The sequence below is a fragment of the Vipera berus genome (genome assembly GCF_964194415.1).
Source record: "Vipera berus genome assembly, chromosome: 8".
Lineage (NCBI taxonomy): Eukaryota > Metazoa > Chordata > Lepidosauria > Squamata > Viperidae > Vipera > Vipera berus.
In genome coordinates this window covers 25586536-25601836 of record NC_138211.1, presented here as the reverse complement: position 1 = coordinate 25601836, position 15301 = coordinate 25586536, and the positions used below count along the sequence as shown (strand labels likewise).

At 46.7% G+C, this 15301-nt stretch overlaps 1 protein-coding gene across 12 annotated transcripts in view; it reads right to left on the bottom strand.

Annotated features, from left to right (window-relative positions):
* AAK1 (AP2 associated kinase 1) overlaps positions 1–15301 on the bottom strand; it is a 93223-nt gene that overhangs the window by 41597 nt on the left and 36325 nt on the right. For all 12 annotated transcript variants that reach the window (XR_014027244.1, XM_081333881.1, XM_081333885.1 and 9 more), the window contains exons 7-12: positions 10557–10689; positions 10104–10207; positions 8096–8175; positions 4131–4285; positions 2072–2325; positions 1130–1357 (exon numbers count right to left, since the gene is read on the bottom strand). Coding sequence is in view for 11 of the 12 variants with exons in the window: in XM_081333881.1 (XP_081190007.1) it covers positions 1130–1357; positions 2072–2325; positions 4131–4285; positions 8096–8175; positions 10104–10207; positions 10557–10689 (954 nt within the window). In the remaining variant the exon portion in view is untranslated. The remainder of the gene's footprint in view (positions 1–1129; positions 1358–2071; positions 2326–4130; positions 4286–8095; positions 8176–10103; positions 10208–10556; positions 10690–15301) is intronic.

Below are 15301 nucleotides of genomic sequence, written 5' to 3'. Positions count from 1 at the left end.
CCCTCATTTGCTGTACACTGGTCAATTGACCACCATCTTCCCCAGCCAAGGAGGCTGCAATCTGACTGAAACACGTCAGCGCTGTAAGGCAGAAGGAACCAAGGCCAAAGAGACCAGGATCACTTTATTTTGGGGGCAGAGCCCCTAGTAACAGAGTTTTGCGAGTCCCAGTGTGCTTCCTGATCCCTCCTTCATCTGAACTAGGCAAGGGCTGGCCTGAACTGTTTTCCCAAGTTACTTTCTTGGAACAGGCTTAAGCCATGTTTCTCTAAACATTATACAGGTAGGCCTTGACTTACAACAGCAATTAAGACCAGAATTTCCATTAAGCAAGGCAGTTGTTAAGTGAGTCACACCCAACAGTATCTTTTTTTTGCTATGGTCGTTAGGCGAATCACTTGCAGTTGTTCCCCACTGACTCTGCTTGTCAGAACGTCGCAAAAAGTGGTCACATGACCCTGGGACAACAGTCACAAGTATATGCTAATTGCCAAGTGCCCAAATTTTGATCACGTGACCATGGAGAGGCTGTGACAGAGGTAAGTGCAAGTACCAGTTGTAAGTCCCTTCTTCCATGCTGTTGTAACTTTGAACGGTTGCTAAATGAACGGTTATAAGTCAAGGACTACCTGTGTTGGTAACAGACCTTCCCAGGGCCCTTCAAGGCCACTCCTTCTGCCCCCCACAAAGACAAGTCACAGCTGCTACACGTTGAACACAGTGCTACTAAAAGCACATTTATTAGTGCCTTTTGCCCAACAGGTGTCACTCGCTGGAGTAGCCTTTTGCCCCTGGACCTTGCAGACCGGTTCGCATGGCACCTTCCACGACAGCACCGCGTTGACCTTAAAGAAGGTTGGCTGAGAGCCCCTTCAGCGGCAGAATCTGCTTCCGGTTCAAGCTACCAAACACTTGCTGGCTACCTTCAGACTATCCCTAGTCAAAGATCTGGTGGCTGCACTCGGACAACATGCCCAACTTGGTTAAGAGTTCTCAATTTGCCTTTCTTCTTTATGGTCTGGACCCTGAGCACCAGTTAGCCCATCGGGTCGGTCTCACGGTGCGTGGTGCAGAACATGGCGGGCATGGCGTCGAAACACCTGGTGGGAAAGGACTACCCGTTCCTTACCGGGTGTTCCTGGTTTGGGGCTGCTGGTGCAACTGAAGGCGGCATCTGCGGTTGTGGCAAGAGCTGTGCAGAGGGCTTCTGCTGCCCGGCAACAATCTTGGGTTGGATGGTGGCTTGCTGAGCCAAGAGTTGCGGCGGCGGCAGCTGGGTGGCAGCCACTGTTCCCTGCTGCACCACCGGGAATGGAGGCTTTCCGGAGGCCTGGGCAGCCGGTGGCATCTTGTGGGTCTAGGAGAGGAAAGCAAAGCCTTCATCGCTGCCTGCCACTTTCTGGAAGACAGAAAGCTGAGCGCTGTGAGAGGTTCACCCCGTGGCCATCCGCCATGGAGGGTGCAAGTGGGATTAAACCCCGACTCCAACGGTCTTTCCAACCGATTCTGCTCTGCTCTAACACATTCTTCCTTCTCTTCCTCGTTCTCATTTGCAAAAGGATGGTGGAGCAAATGCAAGTGAAGACTTTGCGGATTACAGCAGATGGGATTTGTTTTCTGGGGCGAACTGGGTCCAGTGGGGCACCAGGATTAGCCCAGAGAGCCTGTGTTTGCACAAAGACACGCTGTGGGCTCGGATGACCCTCTCCCCAAAAATATAAAGCTAGTTCTCTTTTAGCCACCACAATTGTGACCAACAATTTGTTCGTTAAGCAAAGCAGTTGCTAAGCAAAACCTCAACTGTGCTTATGATCTGACTTCAGCTTTCCTTTGCCTGGCAGACTTATGACGGTCAGAAACAAGAGGATTAGCCACCGAGTTACTTTTCTGCCACTGTTTTAACTGCAAGCAGTTGCTAACTGAGGCGAATGGTTGCTCAGTGACGACTGTTGTAAGCAGGGCTGCTGACTTTGACTCTGCAGCTCTGCTTTGCCTCTTCAGCCCTCGTGCCAAAGGGAGAGGGAGGCGGCTGACAAAGCCGGGGAAAAAAGCTGGAACTTGCCAGCCTTACCTGTTGAACCTGCAGTGGTGGCATCTGGGGGGGCTGCTGATAAAAGAGAGCCGAGACCGGCGGCTGAGGCTGCTTGAGGAAGAGCTGATGCTGCGGCGTGGCCTGGGCGGAAGGGAGCTGGGCTTGTGCGGTGGCAGCGGCAGCCACCGGCTGTGCGCCACCGGCGGCCTTGGGCTGAGTCGGTTGAGGCAGAGAGTTTGGCTGAGCAACTGCTGCAGGGAGGGGAGGCTGGCCACCTGCCAAAGGAGCCGGAGCTGCAAGCAGAGAGCAGGATGGGCAAAAGGTTAAGTGGGGCACAGGGGAAGCGGTTCCTTTATGCTCACCTTGCACGTTTGGGAGCAACGGTGAAAAAAAAAAAACCAGACTAGGAAGGGCTGCCCAGGGAAGGAATGTAAATGAATGGGGCCAGAAACACACACACACACACACACACACACACACAAACACACACACACATACAGACTCAAAGGTCCCCATGGATGACTTCTCAACCGGACATTCTGGCAGGAGAAGTCAGGCGGGGACCTGCAGAAGCCTTTGTCAACAGGATGCAAGTAGCACGATGCCACCACTGCTGCCCTTTGGAACAGCATGCCACATTGAGATGCACACACCAAGGGGGAGGGGGCTGCACTGCAATTGTGTAGCCTGGCATATGCTGTTTGTCCTCCCCATCCTCTGTGCAAAAGGCCGGGCCCTCATTAGGGATCAGTATCGTTTCTAAGCCTCTTTCGCCCTCGTGATTGTCTTCCATTTTTGTAGGCTATCCTATTTACAGCGACCACTTTATTGTTTTAGTAGAACTTGGTGGTTTTAAAGATCTTTTCGGCGCTCTAATAGAGGCATTCGTCTGGCTAAGCCCGCGAGGTTGAGCTATTTGGGTGCTGGCTTTGCTTGTGGTAGAACCCTGCCCGTTTTTCAGAGCCACCTCCAACCCAGTGTGATATTGACACAACCGCTTCCCACCCAGCCGTGGGCTCTGAAGCACAGCCTTTAGGACGGGTAGGCAACCTCGGCTCTTTTGTGACTCGTGGACTTCAACTCCCAGAATTCCTGAGTCAGCATAGCTCAGCTTGGAAATCTCTCTTTCCCCTCAGCATGGCTAGCTCAGGAATTCTGGGAGTTGAAGTCCATGAGTCACAAAAGAGCCGAGGTTGCCTACCCCTGCTTTAGGAGAACAACAAAATGGGAGGGGAAGAGCTACACAAGAGCACAATCTCTGCCCAGGCTGAGGGAGAAAGAGAGAGAGTGTCCATCCAGCTTTCTACTGTCAGTGCTCAAACCCAACACTGATCCTTCGGTGACACAAAAAAGGCCTTTAAGAGAGGGCGGAGGCCAGGATCCACTTTCTCTCCTATTCCAGAGAGCACCAAAGAGGAGTTCCTAACCTACCTGGGTTCAGAGATGTTCCTAAAAGCCTGGGGGGGGAGAGGGGGGCAATGCCTGTTAAGGCCTCAGAATCCAGAACCAGATAAAGTATCCAGATCTGGAGAAGTGGAAATTAAACATTTTGTGTCCGCTTGCTCTCGCCAAGGAAGGCAAGGGCAGAGGAATTAGGCAAAAGCTGACAAAGCTCCACCAGGCCTACGGGCTAGAAAAAGAAGGCCACAGCTCATCTTAACAAGGGACATGGGCTGCCTTGGCAGATAACTCTCATTCTCCAGAGTTCTGCACAGCTCTAGCTGTAGAAATCTCTGGGCCTGTCAAACTGGCCTCTCCGTAGCTTTCTGCCCCAAGGAGAAAGCTCCTGCCCCCCACTCCCGCCAAGGTGAGACTGGCTCCCACCCTCCTGTAAGAGCTTCAAAACCTGGCTCTGCCAGATGGCTTGGAGAGCCAATGGGGGAGTTTCACAGTGGAGGTGGTTGGCTAATTAAAAGCTGATTCCCCCCCCCAATTCAGCTCTCTGTTTCGCCATCCTGCGTTAATGATCTTATCTACTCTGCCATTTTATGTCTGATGGTTTTAGTGTCTTTATACTGTAAGCCGCCCAGAGCCATTTGATACGAGATGGGAAGCAAATACATTTCATAATAAATACTAAATAAATAAGGATTCCCACCTTGTGGCTGGACACTGGCCTGGACTGTAGGCCTCTTCCTGGGAGTCAAGGCAGGTTGAATGGGCAGAATTCCTGGATTTGGTTGAGTTTGCCCAGCTTTGGGTCTCTGGCGTGGTGTGATGGATGTTTCTGTTGTAGGAATAGGATCTGTCAGCCTGTCAACCACACACACACACAAAATAAAAGGTTAGAATAATGGCTGCTTTTGAGGGAAATCACTGTCAGTTACTTTTAGTGAGCCCAAGCGTTTAGAGAATCCTCTGGTCCTGCAGATGGCAACTAAGATGTTGCCCCTAAGACAACTAATTCCCTTCTTTTTCTGGAACAAAAGGATCAAATCGAGAAAGCAGCGAGCACAAAATTCTACAACTTACAAGGGAATTCCACAAACTATAGAAAGATGCAATACTATGCATATGGTTTTCACTGTTTTCTTGATTAATGCCAACTGCAGAATCCTACATGTTCACAATCCAGAAATCTGGTGCGGAATCCTAGAAGGTGAGTCTTTGTGAGCCAATCAGCAAAAGGGAGGGTCCAGGGAGATCAGGTACCCAAAGAAGACTGCACAAAGTCATTAAATTGGGCGGTAAGGCAGGGGTCACCATCCCCCTGGCCGTGGTCCGGTACTGGGTCGTGGCCACTTCAGAACCGGGTTGCACAAGTGGCAGGCAAATTCGTGCGCACAGCTCCATCTGTGTGAGCAGGAACACACCCGCCGTTCGTACTAATGGAGCTTCGCATGTGAGTGTGCCCGCCACTCGTGCAAATGGATCTGTGCGCTAGCCTGCCTCTCACACTGAACTATTTCCTCTCCCCCACACCCACCCACCCATCCATAAAGCCAGATAACTTGGGAACCCTGGTGGCACTTGATAGACATAGAGAGCAGAAGATCTTTCTGGGCCAAGATCTGATGGAAAACATGGAGACATCAATGACGGGCAGGATGGTGCCTTCAGCACCAATATCATCATTAAGACCAGATCTTGGAGCAAGGAACAGGTAGTCCTCAACGGACAACAGTTCATTTAGTGACCATTTGAAGTTACAACAGCATTGGAAAAAGTGACTTATGACCATTTGTGCACACTTACAACCGTTGCAGCGTCCCTGTGATCACGTGATCAAATCGAATTCGGCTGCTTGGCCACTGGCAAGTATTTATGACAGTTGCAATGTCCTGGGATTATGTGATCACGAGCAAAGACAATGGTGAAATCAGATTCACTTAACAACTGTGTTACTATCTTAACAGCTGCAGTGGGGCCAAACTCATTTAACAACTGTCTCACTTAGCAACAGAAATTTTGGGCTCAATTGTGGTCGTACGTCAAGGACTACCTGCTGAGAAATCATGCAAGAGGCGATGGAATCACCGAACCCCAATACCAGCTCTTGAAAGCAGATGTGGGACTCTGAACCTAGCTGGTGCACGAACCCTGTTGGTGGATTCTGTCCCACATCTGTGTAGGGTCACGACTTCCAGATAGGCAGGGACAGATGTTTTTTAGGGTTCTTCCCTTTAAAAAGGCTTTTTACACTATTTTAGAGCATACCCAATAGTTTTTCTACTGCCTCGCACTGGCAGGAAACCATGCTTTCCTGCACTGGCAGGAAACCACGCTGCTGGCCTTGGCAACAGTGGCCAAGTGGGTGAGGTTCCACAAAAACAGGCTCTGAAGGACCCATACACTTGTCCATTCCTGGAAGTTTGCCTTTCCTAGAACATATTTTCAGTCCAATCGAAAAGACCTGGAGCACTTTCAAGCAGGAGTCTCAAAACTTGGGAACTTTAAGATGTGTGGACTTCAACTCTGTTGGGCTGGGCTGGGGAATTCTGGGAGTTGAAGTTCACAAAAAGCTGCCACGTTTGGAGACACCCCCCCTTGCTTTAAAGTCACAGAAGGCATTCACACTTTGAAGGCCACCTCCTGTTTCAGATGGGCACTTTTACATGCAGGGAAGGGAAGGCAAAATCATCCCGAGTTCACTCGGAAACAGCTGCCGGAGTTGAGTGCAACTGTTGTTGATGCTTCTATAAAAAGGACTTTTGTCCAGATTTGGCCAGATTGCTCTAAATTGCTTTGGTTCCCTTCCAGTTCTATGAATACACCACAAAGAGCATCTTTCAGCAGTCATGGAAACAACTGAACCTCCCAGAAACACCCAACCCAACGAAGACCAAGCAGAGACTCAAAGGGGAGCCACTGTCCTACAGTGAAGAGGCTTCCAAGTAAGCGGGAGAAGTTCACAGGAGGGGGAAGGCGGAACAGGTGAAATGAGTCACCTCCAAAAAGGACAAAAACGGCAGTTCAAGAAAAACACAGCAGATCAAGGAGGATTTGAATCACCAAGAAAAACGTGAAGGGCAGGAAAATTGGCAACTCTTGATTCTTAACACCAGCCTTGAAATTCTGTGTTCTTTATTCGGCGTTAAGTGGGAGAGACTTTATTTGTGTCATTTCAGGTTATCTAGGTCTGAATTTGTCACTTTGTTACTTTGATTTGCTTCTCACTGTATCTTCATTGTATTTATTTTATTTATCCTATTTATAGAACTGCCCATCTTGCAAAATGTGACTCAGGGTGGCATATAATACAACCATAAAATAAACAATATTTTTAAATTTTTACAATGTTTTTCATGGTCCATTGTATTTGTCCTCATCTATCCCATTTATTCCTTTCCTGCTTTTACTTATGTATTCATTTTTGGGACCTGCCATTCTGCCGGGGGCGGGGTGCTTGCATGGGAGGGAATGCCAACTGTTTTGCTCTGCTCTGTAAGAGATGCCCTCCCTCTGGGTGAGAGGAATGTGACCTGAAAACATCTGCCTTATCTCCAGACAAGGGATCCTGGGACTGTTAGAGGGCGGCACCTGTGGATTGGCTGAATTTCAACCAGTCAGACACTGGGAGTAGTTCTGAATTGCCTTTTTGATGTAATCCTTTGCGCGCCAAATCTTTAGACCTTGCTTTGCTTTCCAGTCATCACTAGCTCTCAATAAAAGTTCCTTTTGAAACAATGCCTGTTTCAAGAGTTCTGCTTTCTTGGGAGATCTAGTTGAGGCAGGTCTTTACATCCATATTGACAGCAATCCCAGCTACTTTTATCTTTTATTATTATTTGTGTCACCTCTAGGTGAGATTGGCGGCACATAAATCTAATAATAAATGTCTATCAAGCTTTTTTCCAGTACCAAATTTGGATAGTATTTTACTTAGCTCTTTCCTCTTATTTATAAAATTCTATTCTGTCTTTCCAAGGTTTCCCAGCTTTTGTTTCTCGGTTCCTCCCATTCTTACTGAAAGGTCAGCTTTGATATCTTTTATTTTGATCTACCCTTTTACCTAAAAAGCAGATGATGCTCAATTTAAACCAATCCTCTGTGAAAAAGTCCCCCCCCCCAATAAAACCTTCCTTGTGCCACTATTATGATTCTCATCAATACTAAGACGACTTCTATTCGAAAGGTCAATTTTGGGGGTGGTGGCTGGAAAACAGTATACTTTTCCTTTCAGGTGTATACCAATATCTTTTCCTTCTTTTTGTAAATTTCAAAAGAGGATATATTATTAGCTGTGTTAAGCCTATGGTGCAAAAAAATAGGAGGCTATTTAATATATTTTCTACTTTATAAATTTTATTGGAAGGCATAGGCTTTTTATTATTAACTCAACTGTTAGTCAGACAGGGCGCTACCATGCAGAAATGGCAAAATGGGAATTTTGGAAACTCTTTTCACTGAAGGAAACAGAAGTCCGAAGTGAAATAATGGCCTGCCCCATCCCTTCCTTTTGGAAATAATGGGATCCTGTTTTTGCACGTTCTCCTCTTCAGCAAAATCCAGTTCTTGTTCCCTCAAGTCCTAATATTAATACTTGGTTTTACGTTAGCACACTAGTGTCCAATTTCATCCTCTTTGGCCACAACCACCGAGAGAGACCAAAAGCGAGCTCACCTAGCTTTGGGCTGGGTTTTCTTAGCAGCAGCTTCGCTAGCTTTCACAGGCTCTGGAAGTTTGGCAGGAATTGGAGAATTCTGAAAATTAAAAAAAATCCTGTGCTCATTAAAACGTAACAGAACAAAACAGAAGAACAAAGTTGGAAGGGACTTTGGAGGTGTTCTAGTCCCATTCTCTGCTCAAGCGGGAGATCCTACACCAGGGGTGTCAAACTCAATTTCATTGAGGGCCGCATCAGCATTGCGGTTGCCCTCAAGGGGCCAGGTGGGTATGGCCAGGGTGGGCGTGGCCTACTGGGTGGGCGTGGCTAGAGTGTGTATGGCCTACTGGGTGGGCGTGGCCATCTCTACATCGTTCGCATCAACGGTGCCTATGGGGGCCTGGGCAGGAGTGGGACAGCTCTGAGGGTCTCTGGTAGAAGGAGGGTCTCTGGGCCAGGGCCAAGGCAGTGGGGGCCGTTCCCTCACTGTTTCCAGGATGGCTTCGCGGGCCGCATGAAACCACTTCGCGGGCCGGATTCGGCCCCCGGGCCTTGTGTTTGACATGTCTGTCCTACACCATTCAACTAGGAGAGAAGCAACCTAGAACTAAGGAGGAATTTACTGAGTGAGAACAATGAATCAGTGGAACCGCTTGCCTCCAGAAGTGGTGGGTGCTCCAACACCGGAGGTTTTTAAGAAGAAACTGGACAGCCATTTGTCTGAAAGGGTAGAGTTTCCCACTTGAGCAGGGGGTTGGACTAGAAAACCGCCAACTCTGTTATTTTGTTATTTCAGAGAAATGGCTGGCCAGTCTCTTTCTTCTTAAAAACTCCAGTGATGGCGCAACCACAATTTCTGAAGGCAAGCTATCCCACAGGTTAATTGCACACCTGCATTCCACTAAAGTGGTGTTAAAGTTCAAGGTAAAAAGTTAAAAGTAAAGTAAAAAGTTAAGTTAAAGTGATGTTAAAAGTTAAGGTGCACACCTTCATGCCACAAAGCTACCAAGGGTGCTCAAAGGCTGGCCAGAAGGCGGCCCATGAAAATTTTTAGATAAATAGATAATAGATGGTAGATAGACACCTTTATTAGTTTATAAATAAGGGGGCAAACATAGCCACTTTCCTCCTCCTATTTTTCCCAGAACAACCCTGTGACGTGGGCTGGGCTGAGACAGCGACTAGCCCAAGATCATCCTGCTGGCCTTCATGCCTAAGGCAGGACTAGAACTCACAGTCTCCTGGTTTCTAGCCTGATGCCTTAATGACTAGGCCAAAATGGATTAACCCCCTTAAGGCCTTGAGGGGCAAGTAATAAAAAGAATTTTAGGGTCCCTACCCAAGCAAGAGAGAGTTATGTTTGGGGGAAAAAAATCAAGTAATAAACTTCATAGCACCTTATGTTCCAACCAAACCTACTGTTCTACATGTTCTACTTCTGCTTCAACAAACACACCCAACAAAATATTTCGAGCTGAAGAAAAAAATCAGTTTGCAGCATGAAAAGCTCAGGCTTCAACTAAATCTCCCACACATGAAATGATGGTGTGATTCCTGCTCCCCTCAAAATGCCCATTTGACCAGGGTGGCATAAGGACTCCTGCCTTGATGTGGGCCAGAAGACTCCCCAGTCCTTTCCAGCCCTAGGATGCTATGTTCTATGACAGGGGTCCCCAACCCCCGGTCTGTGGACCGGCACCGGTCCACGGCATGCCAGAAACTGGTCCATGCAAAAAAGCGAAGCCCCATCCGTGGGATGCAGGCAGCATGCAAAACCATGCACCCTCCGGTCCGCGAAAAAAGCTCTCTGCACAGAACCGGTCCCTGGTGCCCAAAAGGTTGGGGAGCTCTGTTCTATGACATGAGGGACCTTTTCGTAATGTCAGAGCGAGGGGCTTTTAATGACAAGGAGTGCTGTTGTTTTTATAGGAGGTGTGGCCTCTCGGCAAACCATCCTCTGCCTTCATCGTCCTGTGACGGCTGGGGAAAAGGCCTGCAGCCCCACAGCAGAGAGGCCTCACTCACCTGAGTGTTGGGGACAGGACATTCCTTCTTAGCCAGCTTGAACGCAAAGTAAGAGACCTGATAAATGTCAGGCCTCTTGTCAGGATCAGGTTCCAGCATATACCCTAAGGAAGAGAAGGTTGGTTGAGACGAGACGAGACGGCCGCATCAATACTCGACATGATTGCTCTACAGCAGCCCTCAACTTTGGTACGGAGAGCTAAGCAGGTTGACCAGACCCCTCCCAAGGACTTGAAGGCCTACAGTTGCCTCTTCTCCTGGCTTCTCCTGTGCAACCACAGAGATGAAGCAGAAGCTTCCATTCTGAAATAAACCAAGACAAGGCCAGCCTCATAAAGTAATGGTTTCTTGAAATAAATCAAGAGCAAGCTATGTTTCAGAGTCTGTTTCAATAAACAACTTGTAAACCCCAAAGCAAGAACCAAACTGGATACTTCCAAACTGGATACTCACTTATTAGGCAGTGCATGCCTTGGGAGTAGCGCGAGTTGTCAGGAATGGTGAAGTTGCCATCGCAAATTGCCACTTGGCTCTCCCCAAATGGCAGAGTAAAGTAGCAGAGTTTGTAGAGCAAACATCCCAGGGCCTGAAAGGAGGAGATTAGCCAATCTTCAGAGTCTCATAAAAGCAGCCACTGCTCATCAACACCACCACACAGAGCTTCACCACTCTTCTTGTCTTTCACTGTTTTTGCAGTCGTCTGACTTGCCACACTGATGTGGCCAGCCTAAACCTGTGACCAGGAAAAAGCATTTTCCTCCAGATAGAAGAATTATGGGGTTCTGCAAGTTGTTATTCGAGATTTGTGCTGGAGAACCGAGAATATTTTTTTCAGAATTGCAGAGCTCTATATACTGCCAAGGGACGCGGTGGCCCAGTGGGTTAGGACGCTGAGCTTGTCGATCAGAAGGTCGGCAGTTTGGCGGGTCAAATCCCGAGTGCCGCGTAACAGAGTGAGCGCCTGTTACTCGTCCCAGCTTCTGCCAACCTAGCAGTTTGAAAGCACATAAAAATGCAAGTAGAAAAATAGGGACCACTACGGTGGGAAGGTAACAGCGTTCCGTGCGCCTTTGGCGTCTAGTCATGCCGGCCACATGACCACGGAGACGTCCTCGGACAAGCGCTGGCTCTTCGGCTTTGAAACGGAGATGAGCACCGGCCCCTAGAGTCGGAAACGACTAGCACGCATGTGCGGGGGAACCTCTACCTCTACCTCTATATACTGCCAAGATTAGAGATGTGATGTTTCTGAATATGAGGCGAAGTTGAGAGGATAAAATTTGGGACTAGGCAGGTGACCTGACATTCTTAGAAGCTGCCCTAAAAATACCTTTGGACTCTAAAAAGAAAAGAAGAAAAAAGGCGAGAGTTGGGTGAACTCTGAAACTGAGCTTCTATTCTCCTGAGCAGATGGTGACCCCCAGCTCTCCCCCTACCACTAGATTCAAGAAAGCCATGAGAAGTTTTATCATGTAAGAGAATTCAAAAGTATTGGAAAGACATTGATACTATAACGCAGAAAATCTCAGAATGAATCTCTGAATACATGAATAGATACAATGCCTACCCTGAAAGATCTCCCCAGTGGTCTGGTGTTGACTTTTAAAATCCTACAAGCTCTGGCTCCCTAGAAGTTGGTTAGATCAGCAGGAGGGGTTCTCCTGAACATTCCCCCCCCCCCCCCCGTTAAAAGCAGACTGAGGACACAGAAGGTCTGCCTCCTAAGTCAAATGTGGCTGGTGAAACTTCCACTGCTCTAATATTTAAAATAAGACCCGATCTCTTTCACCCAGCTTTCAACTGTTAATTATTTTAACTGGCTGAATTAACTGTGAATTTTGTTCTGCTTTATATATTGTACCTTTCACTGCATTGTTGCTTTAAATGTTGAAACCCAGGATATATACTGTAAATACACACACACATTCTTCTAAGTTCCAGCCTAAGAAGGCTCCTAGTCCTTCCTGTAATGTGAATTAAGAAACTGAGTAGCCCATGTTATGACAAGTAACTTTGGTGTTCTACCTGAAGGCCCAACACCCGCAGCTTCTGAATCACAAGATGCCCTACAGAAAAGAGGTCATCGGCCACCCAGCTGGGGAGGATATGAGTAGCCCTGTGAAGCACCTGCATCAAGTGCCAATAACAAGGAGAACATCCGTCCATTCCTTCATCCCAGGTGCAAAGTCTACGATTCTAGAGCCTGTTTTTCGAAGTGAAACTGAGCAACTATCATTTAATCTATATGCAAGAGAAGAAGAACAAGTCTTCCATTCCTTGCATGTAGACTCTTGGAAGCAAAAGACAAACAACAAACCTTGGAACTTGGTTTTGATTCAAGAAATGAAACTCAGGGAAAGAAGCCTAAGGCAATTCTCTAGACGTGGAAAATGAAGAACACAAAAAGTAGATTGCAAAGATCAGGGGGGAAAAAGATCAAAGAAGCACCCCCAGAGCGACCATCCCTATTTAATGTAATTTACAAGGCACCCTTTCGAACAGCTTTTGTCCATAGGCATCTAGCAAAAACCACAATGATGTCATGAGCTTTACGGGTCAATTCACAAGCTGATAAGACTTAAATGGACAGTTTTGCACATTGACACTTTGCAGGCTCATCTAACAGCTCATCCAAACCCAGACTAATTAGTCACATAATTAATCTCCACTTACTTCTCCTGGAAAATGTGACAGAAGGAGCAACTTGCAAAAAAAAAACGCATTTCCTGTACTGTGCTACCTTGGTGTTAGCTGTTTGCCCTCTACTCTGTGGACAAGCTGGGGCCCGATTTGAAAACCACCTCCTTACTTGTTCACAGAAAAACTGCAAGAATTAAATTACCAAAGCCTAATACCTAGGAGAGGAGTTGGTTTTAAGTGGGAAAAAGCTTAGCTGCTGAAATTCTTATAACACACTCACATTAATCAGTCTTGCTAAGGAAGCCTGTGAGATTCAAACTTGGGGAAAGGATTTACTTCTGGTTTGAGACAACTGCCCCAAAGCCTGATATGTGTGTCATGATATCATCATGACTAGAATGTGAATTATGTAATATGCATGTCTATCAGTATGCATAATACACATCATTTGCATAATGATGTCACAGGGCATGTGATGTTGCTTCCCATGCCTTGCTCCCTCCTATGGCCATCTCTGTCTCCTTTTGTTCAATTTTATTTCTAGCTTCACAATACTATCAAAAGATTCCAAGCAACGTACAGGCCTTAAAGACAGACTGCAGCCAAGAATGACATACTATAAAATATTAACAACTCTCTCCATAAAACACTTCAATAAAGCACACCACTAAATATGCCTCATTACTGATCAGGGTCTTGCCTGATTTTGTTATCCCAAAATGACACGTGCTTATCTACATCAGAAAAGAATGAGGCGGTGGAAAGCAGCTCCTGGAATCTGTCCCTCTCCAAAAAAAATGTCCAGCAGCGTTTGCGCCATTGAGGTACCACCATGCTAACTCCAAGATGATGTCTTGCTACGGTTGCCTTTTCCTTCTACTTGTTGTGTGGCCCCAAGACCCCACTTCCTCCTCACCACTGCAGAGATGCTAGGCTGAGCAGAAGCCAAGGCAACATCTTCAAGTCAGCTGAATCTCCCTTCCTTTCATGGTATCTGGGGGGGGGGGGAAGGGGGGAAAAGCCACAGAAAAGGCATAGCAGGTACTGCCTTACCTGACCAGAAACAAGATCAGGAGCCGCTTCCTCTTTCAGCAGCTCGTCTTTTCCAGATTTTAAAAATGGTGCTTGTGACATAACCATGGCAGGATTTTGTTTTGTTTGTTTTACTTGAAGGCGCCTGAGAATTCTACAGGTTGTGCATCTATAAATGAACAAACCTTTGATACTCCTTAAGTCTGGTAGCACCCTCCAGATTAACCACTGAAGTTGGCTAGTTTTGAAAGGGCACTAGACTTCGAATCTGTTCTGTTGCTACAAACTAAGATGGCTGTTAAACTCTTGTTTACTGTAAATATGGATGGGATGGGATGGGATGGGATGGGATAGAATAGAAATAGAATACCTTTATTGTCATTTTTTACTGTGGGCACACATGAAAAATGAAATTTTGTTGCTTGCTCTCAAAAGTGTATACATACTTAACCCACATTTAAACATGCTATATACAACATATGTATAAACCTACACTTATATATAAATAACATATAAATATTAATCTTTGTCCATCTTGAATACATAGCGGGAAAGGGCGGGGTAATAAAGATAAAATTTGTCTATCTTGATAGACTCCTTAATTTATTTATTTATTTATTTATTTATTTAATGATGATGATGATGATGATGATGATGGAAAAGACCTTGGAGGTCATCTAGTCCAACCCTGCTCAGGTAGGAAACGCTATACCATTTCAGACAAATGGCTGTCCAATCTCTTCTTAAAAACCTCCAGTGTTGGAACATTCACCGCTTCTGGAGGCAGGTGGTTCCACTGGTTAATTGTTCTAACTGTCAGGAAGTTTCTGAGTTGCTTCTCTCTTTGGTCAGTTCCCATCGTTTTTTTGGCAGCTGCAGCACACGGCTGGCTCATATTTAAGTGATTGTCCACTAGGACTCTGAGATCCCTTTCACAGTTACTACTATTGAGCAAGGAACCACCTATAGCATGTCAAAGTGCCGGCCCGTGGGCCGGATGCATCACACCAAAACCACGCCCACCCCATTGACGGCAATGGGGGAAAAGTAGTGATATGTCACGCGATATCACGTGACGTCGCGAGTCTGACATGCCTGACCTATACTATACCTGTGCATTTGGTTTTTCTTGCCTAAATGTAGAACCTTACTTTTTTCACCACTGAATTTCACTTTGTTAGATAGCACCCAGTGTTCAAGTCTGTCAAGATCCTCCTGTATCTTAAGCCTGTCTTCTGGCTATTCCTGAAAGCTTGGTGTTGTCTGCAAATTTGATGAGTTCCCCATCTATCCCCTCATCCAGATCATTGAAGAAGATGTTAAAGAGCACTGGGCCAAAACAGAGCCCTGAGGCACCCCACTACATACTTCCCTCAATGTACTCGCTATTAAAAGCTTGATTTTGCTTGACAGCTAGGTTGACATTCTTGTCCACACACACCCGTGTTACATGCACTGATAACCCTATAATTTTTAGATTGCTGGGGGCAGGAATGTTCTGTATCAATTAACTCACTGTCCCCGTT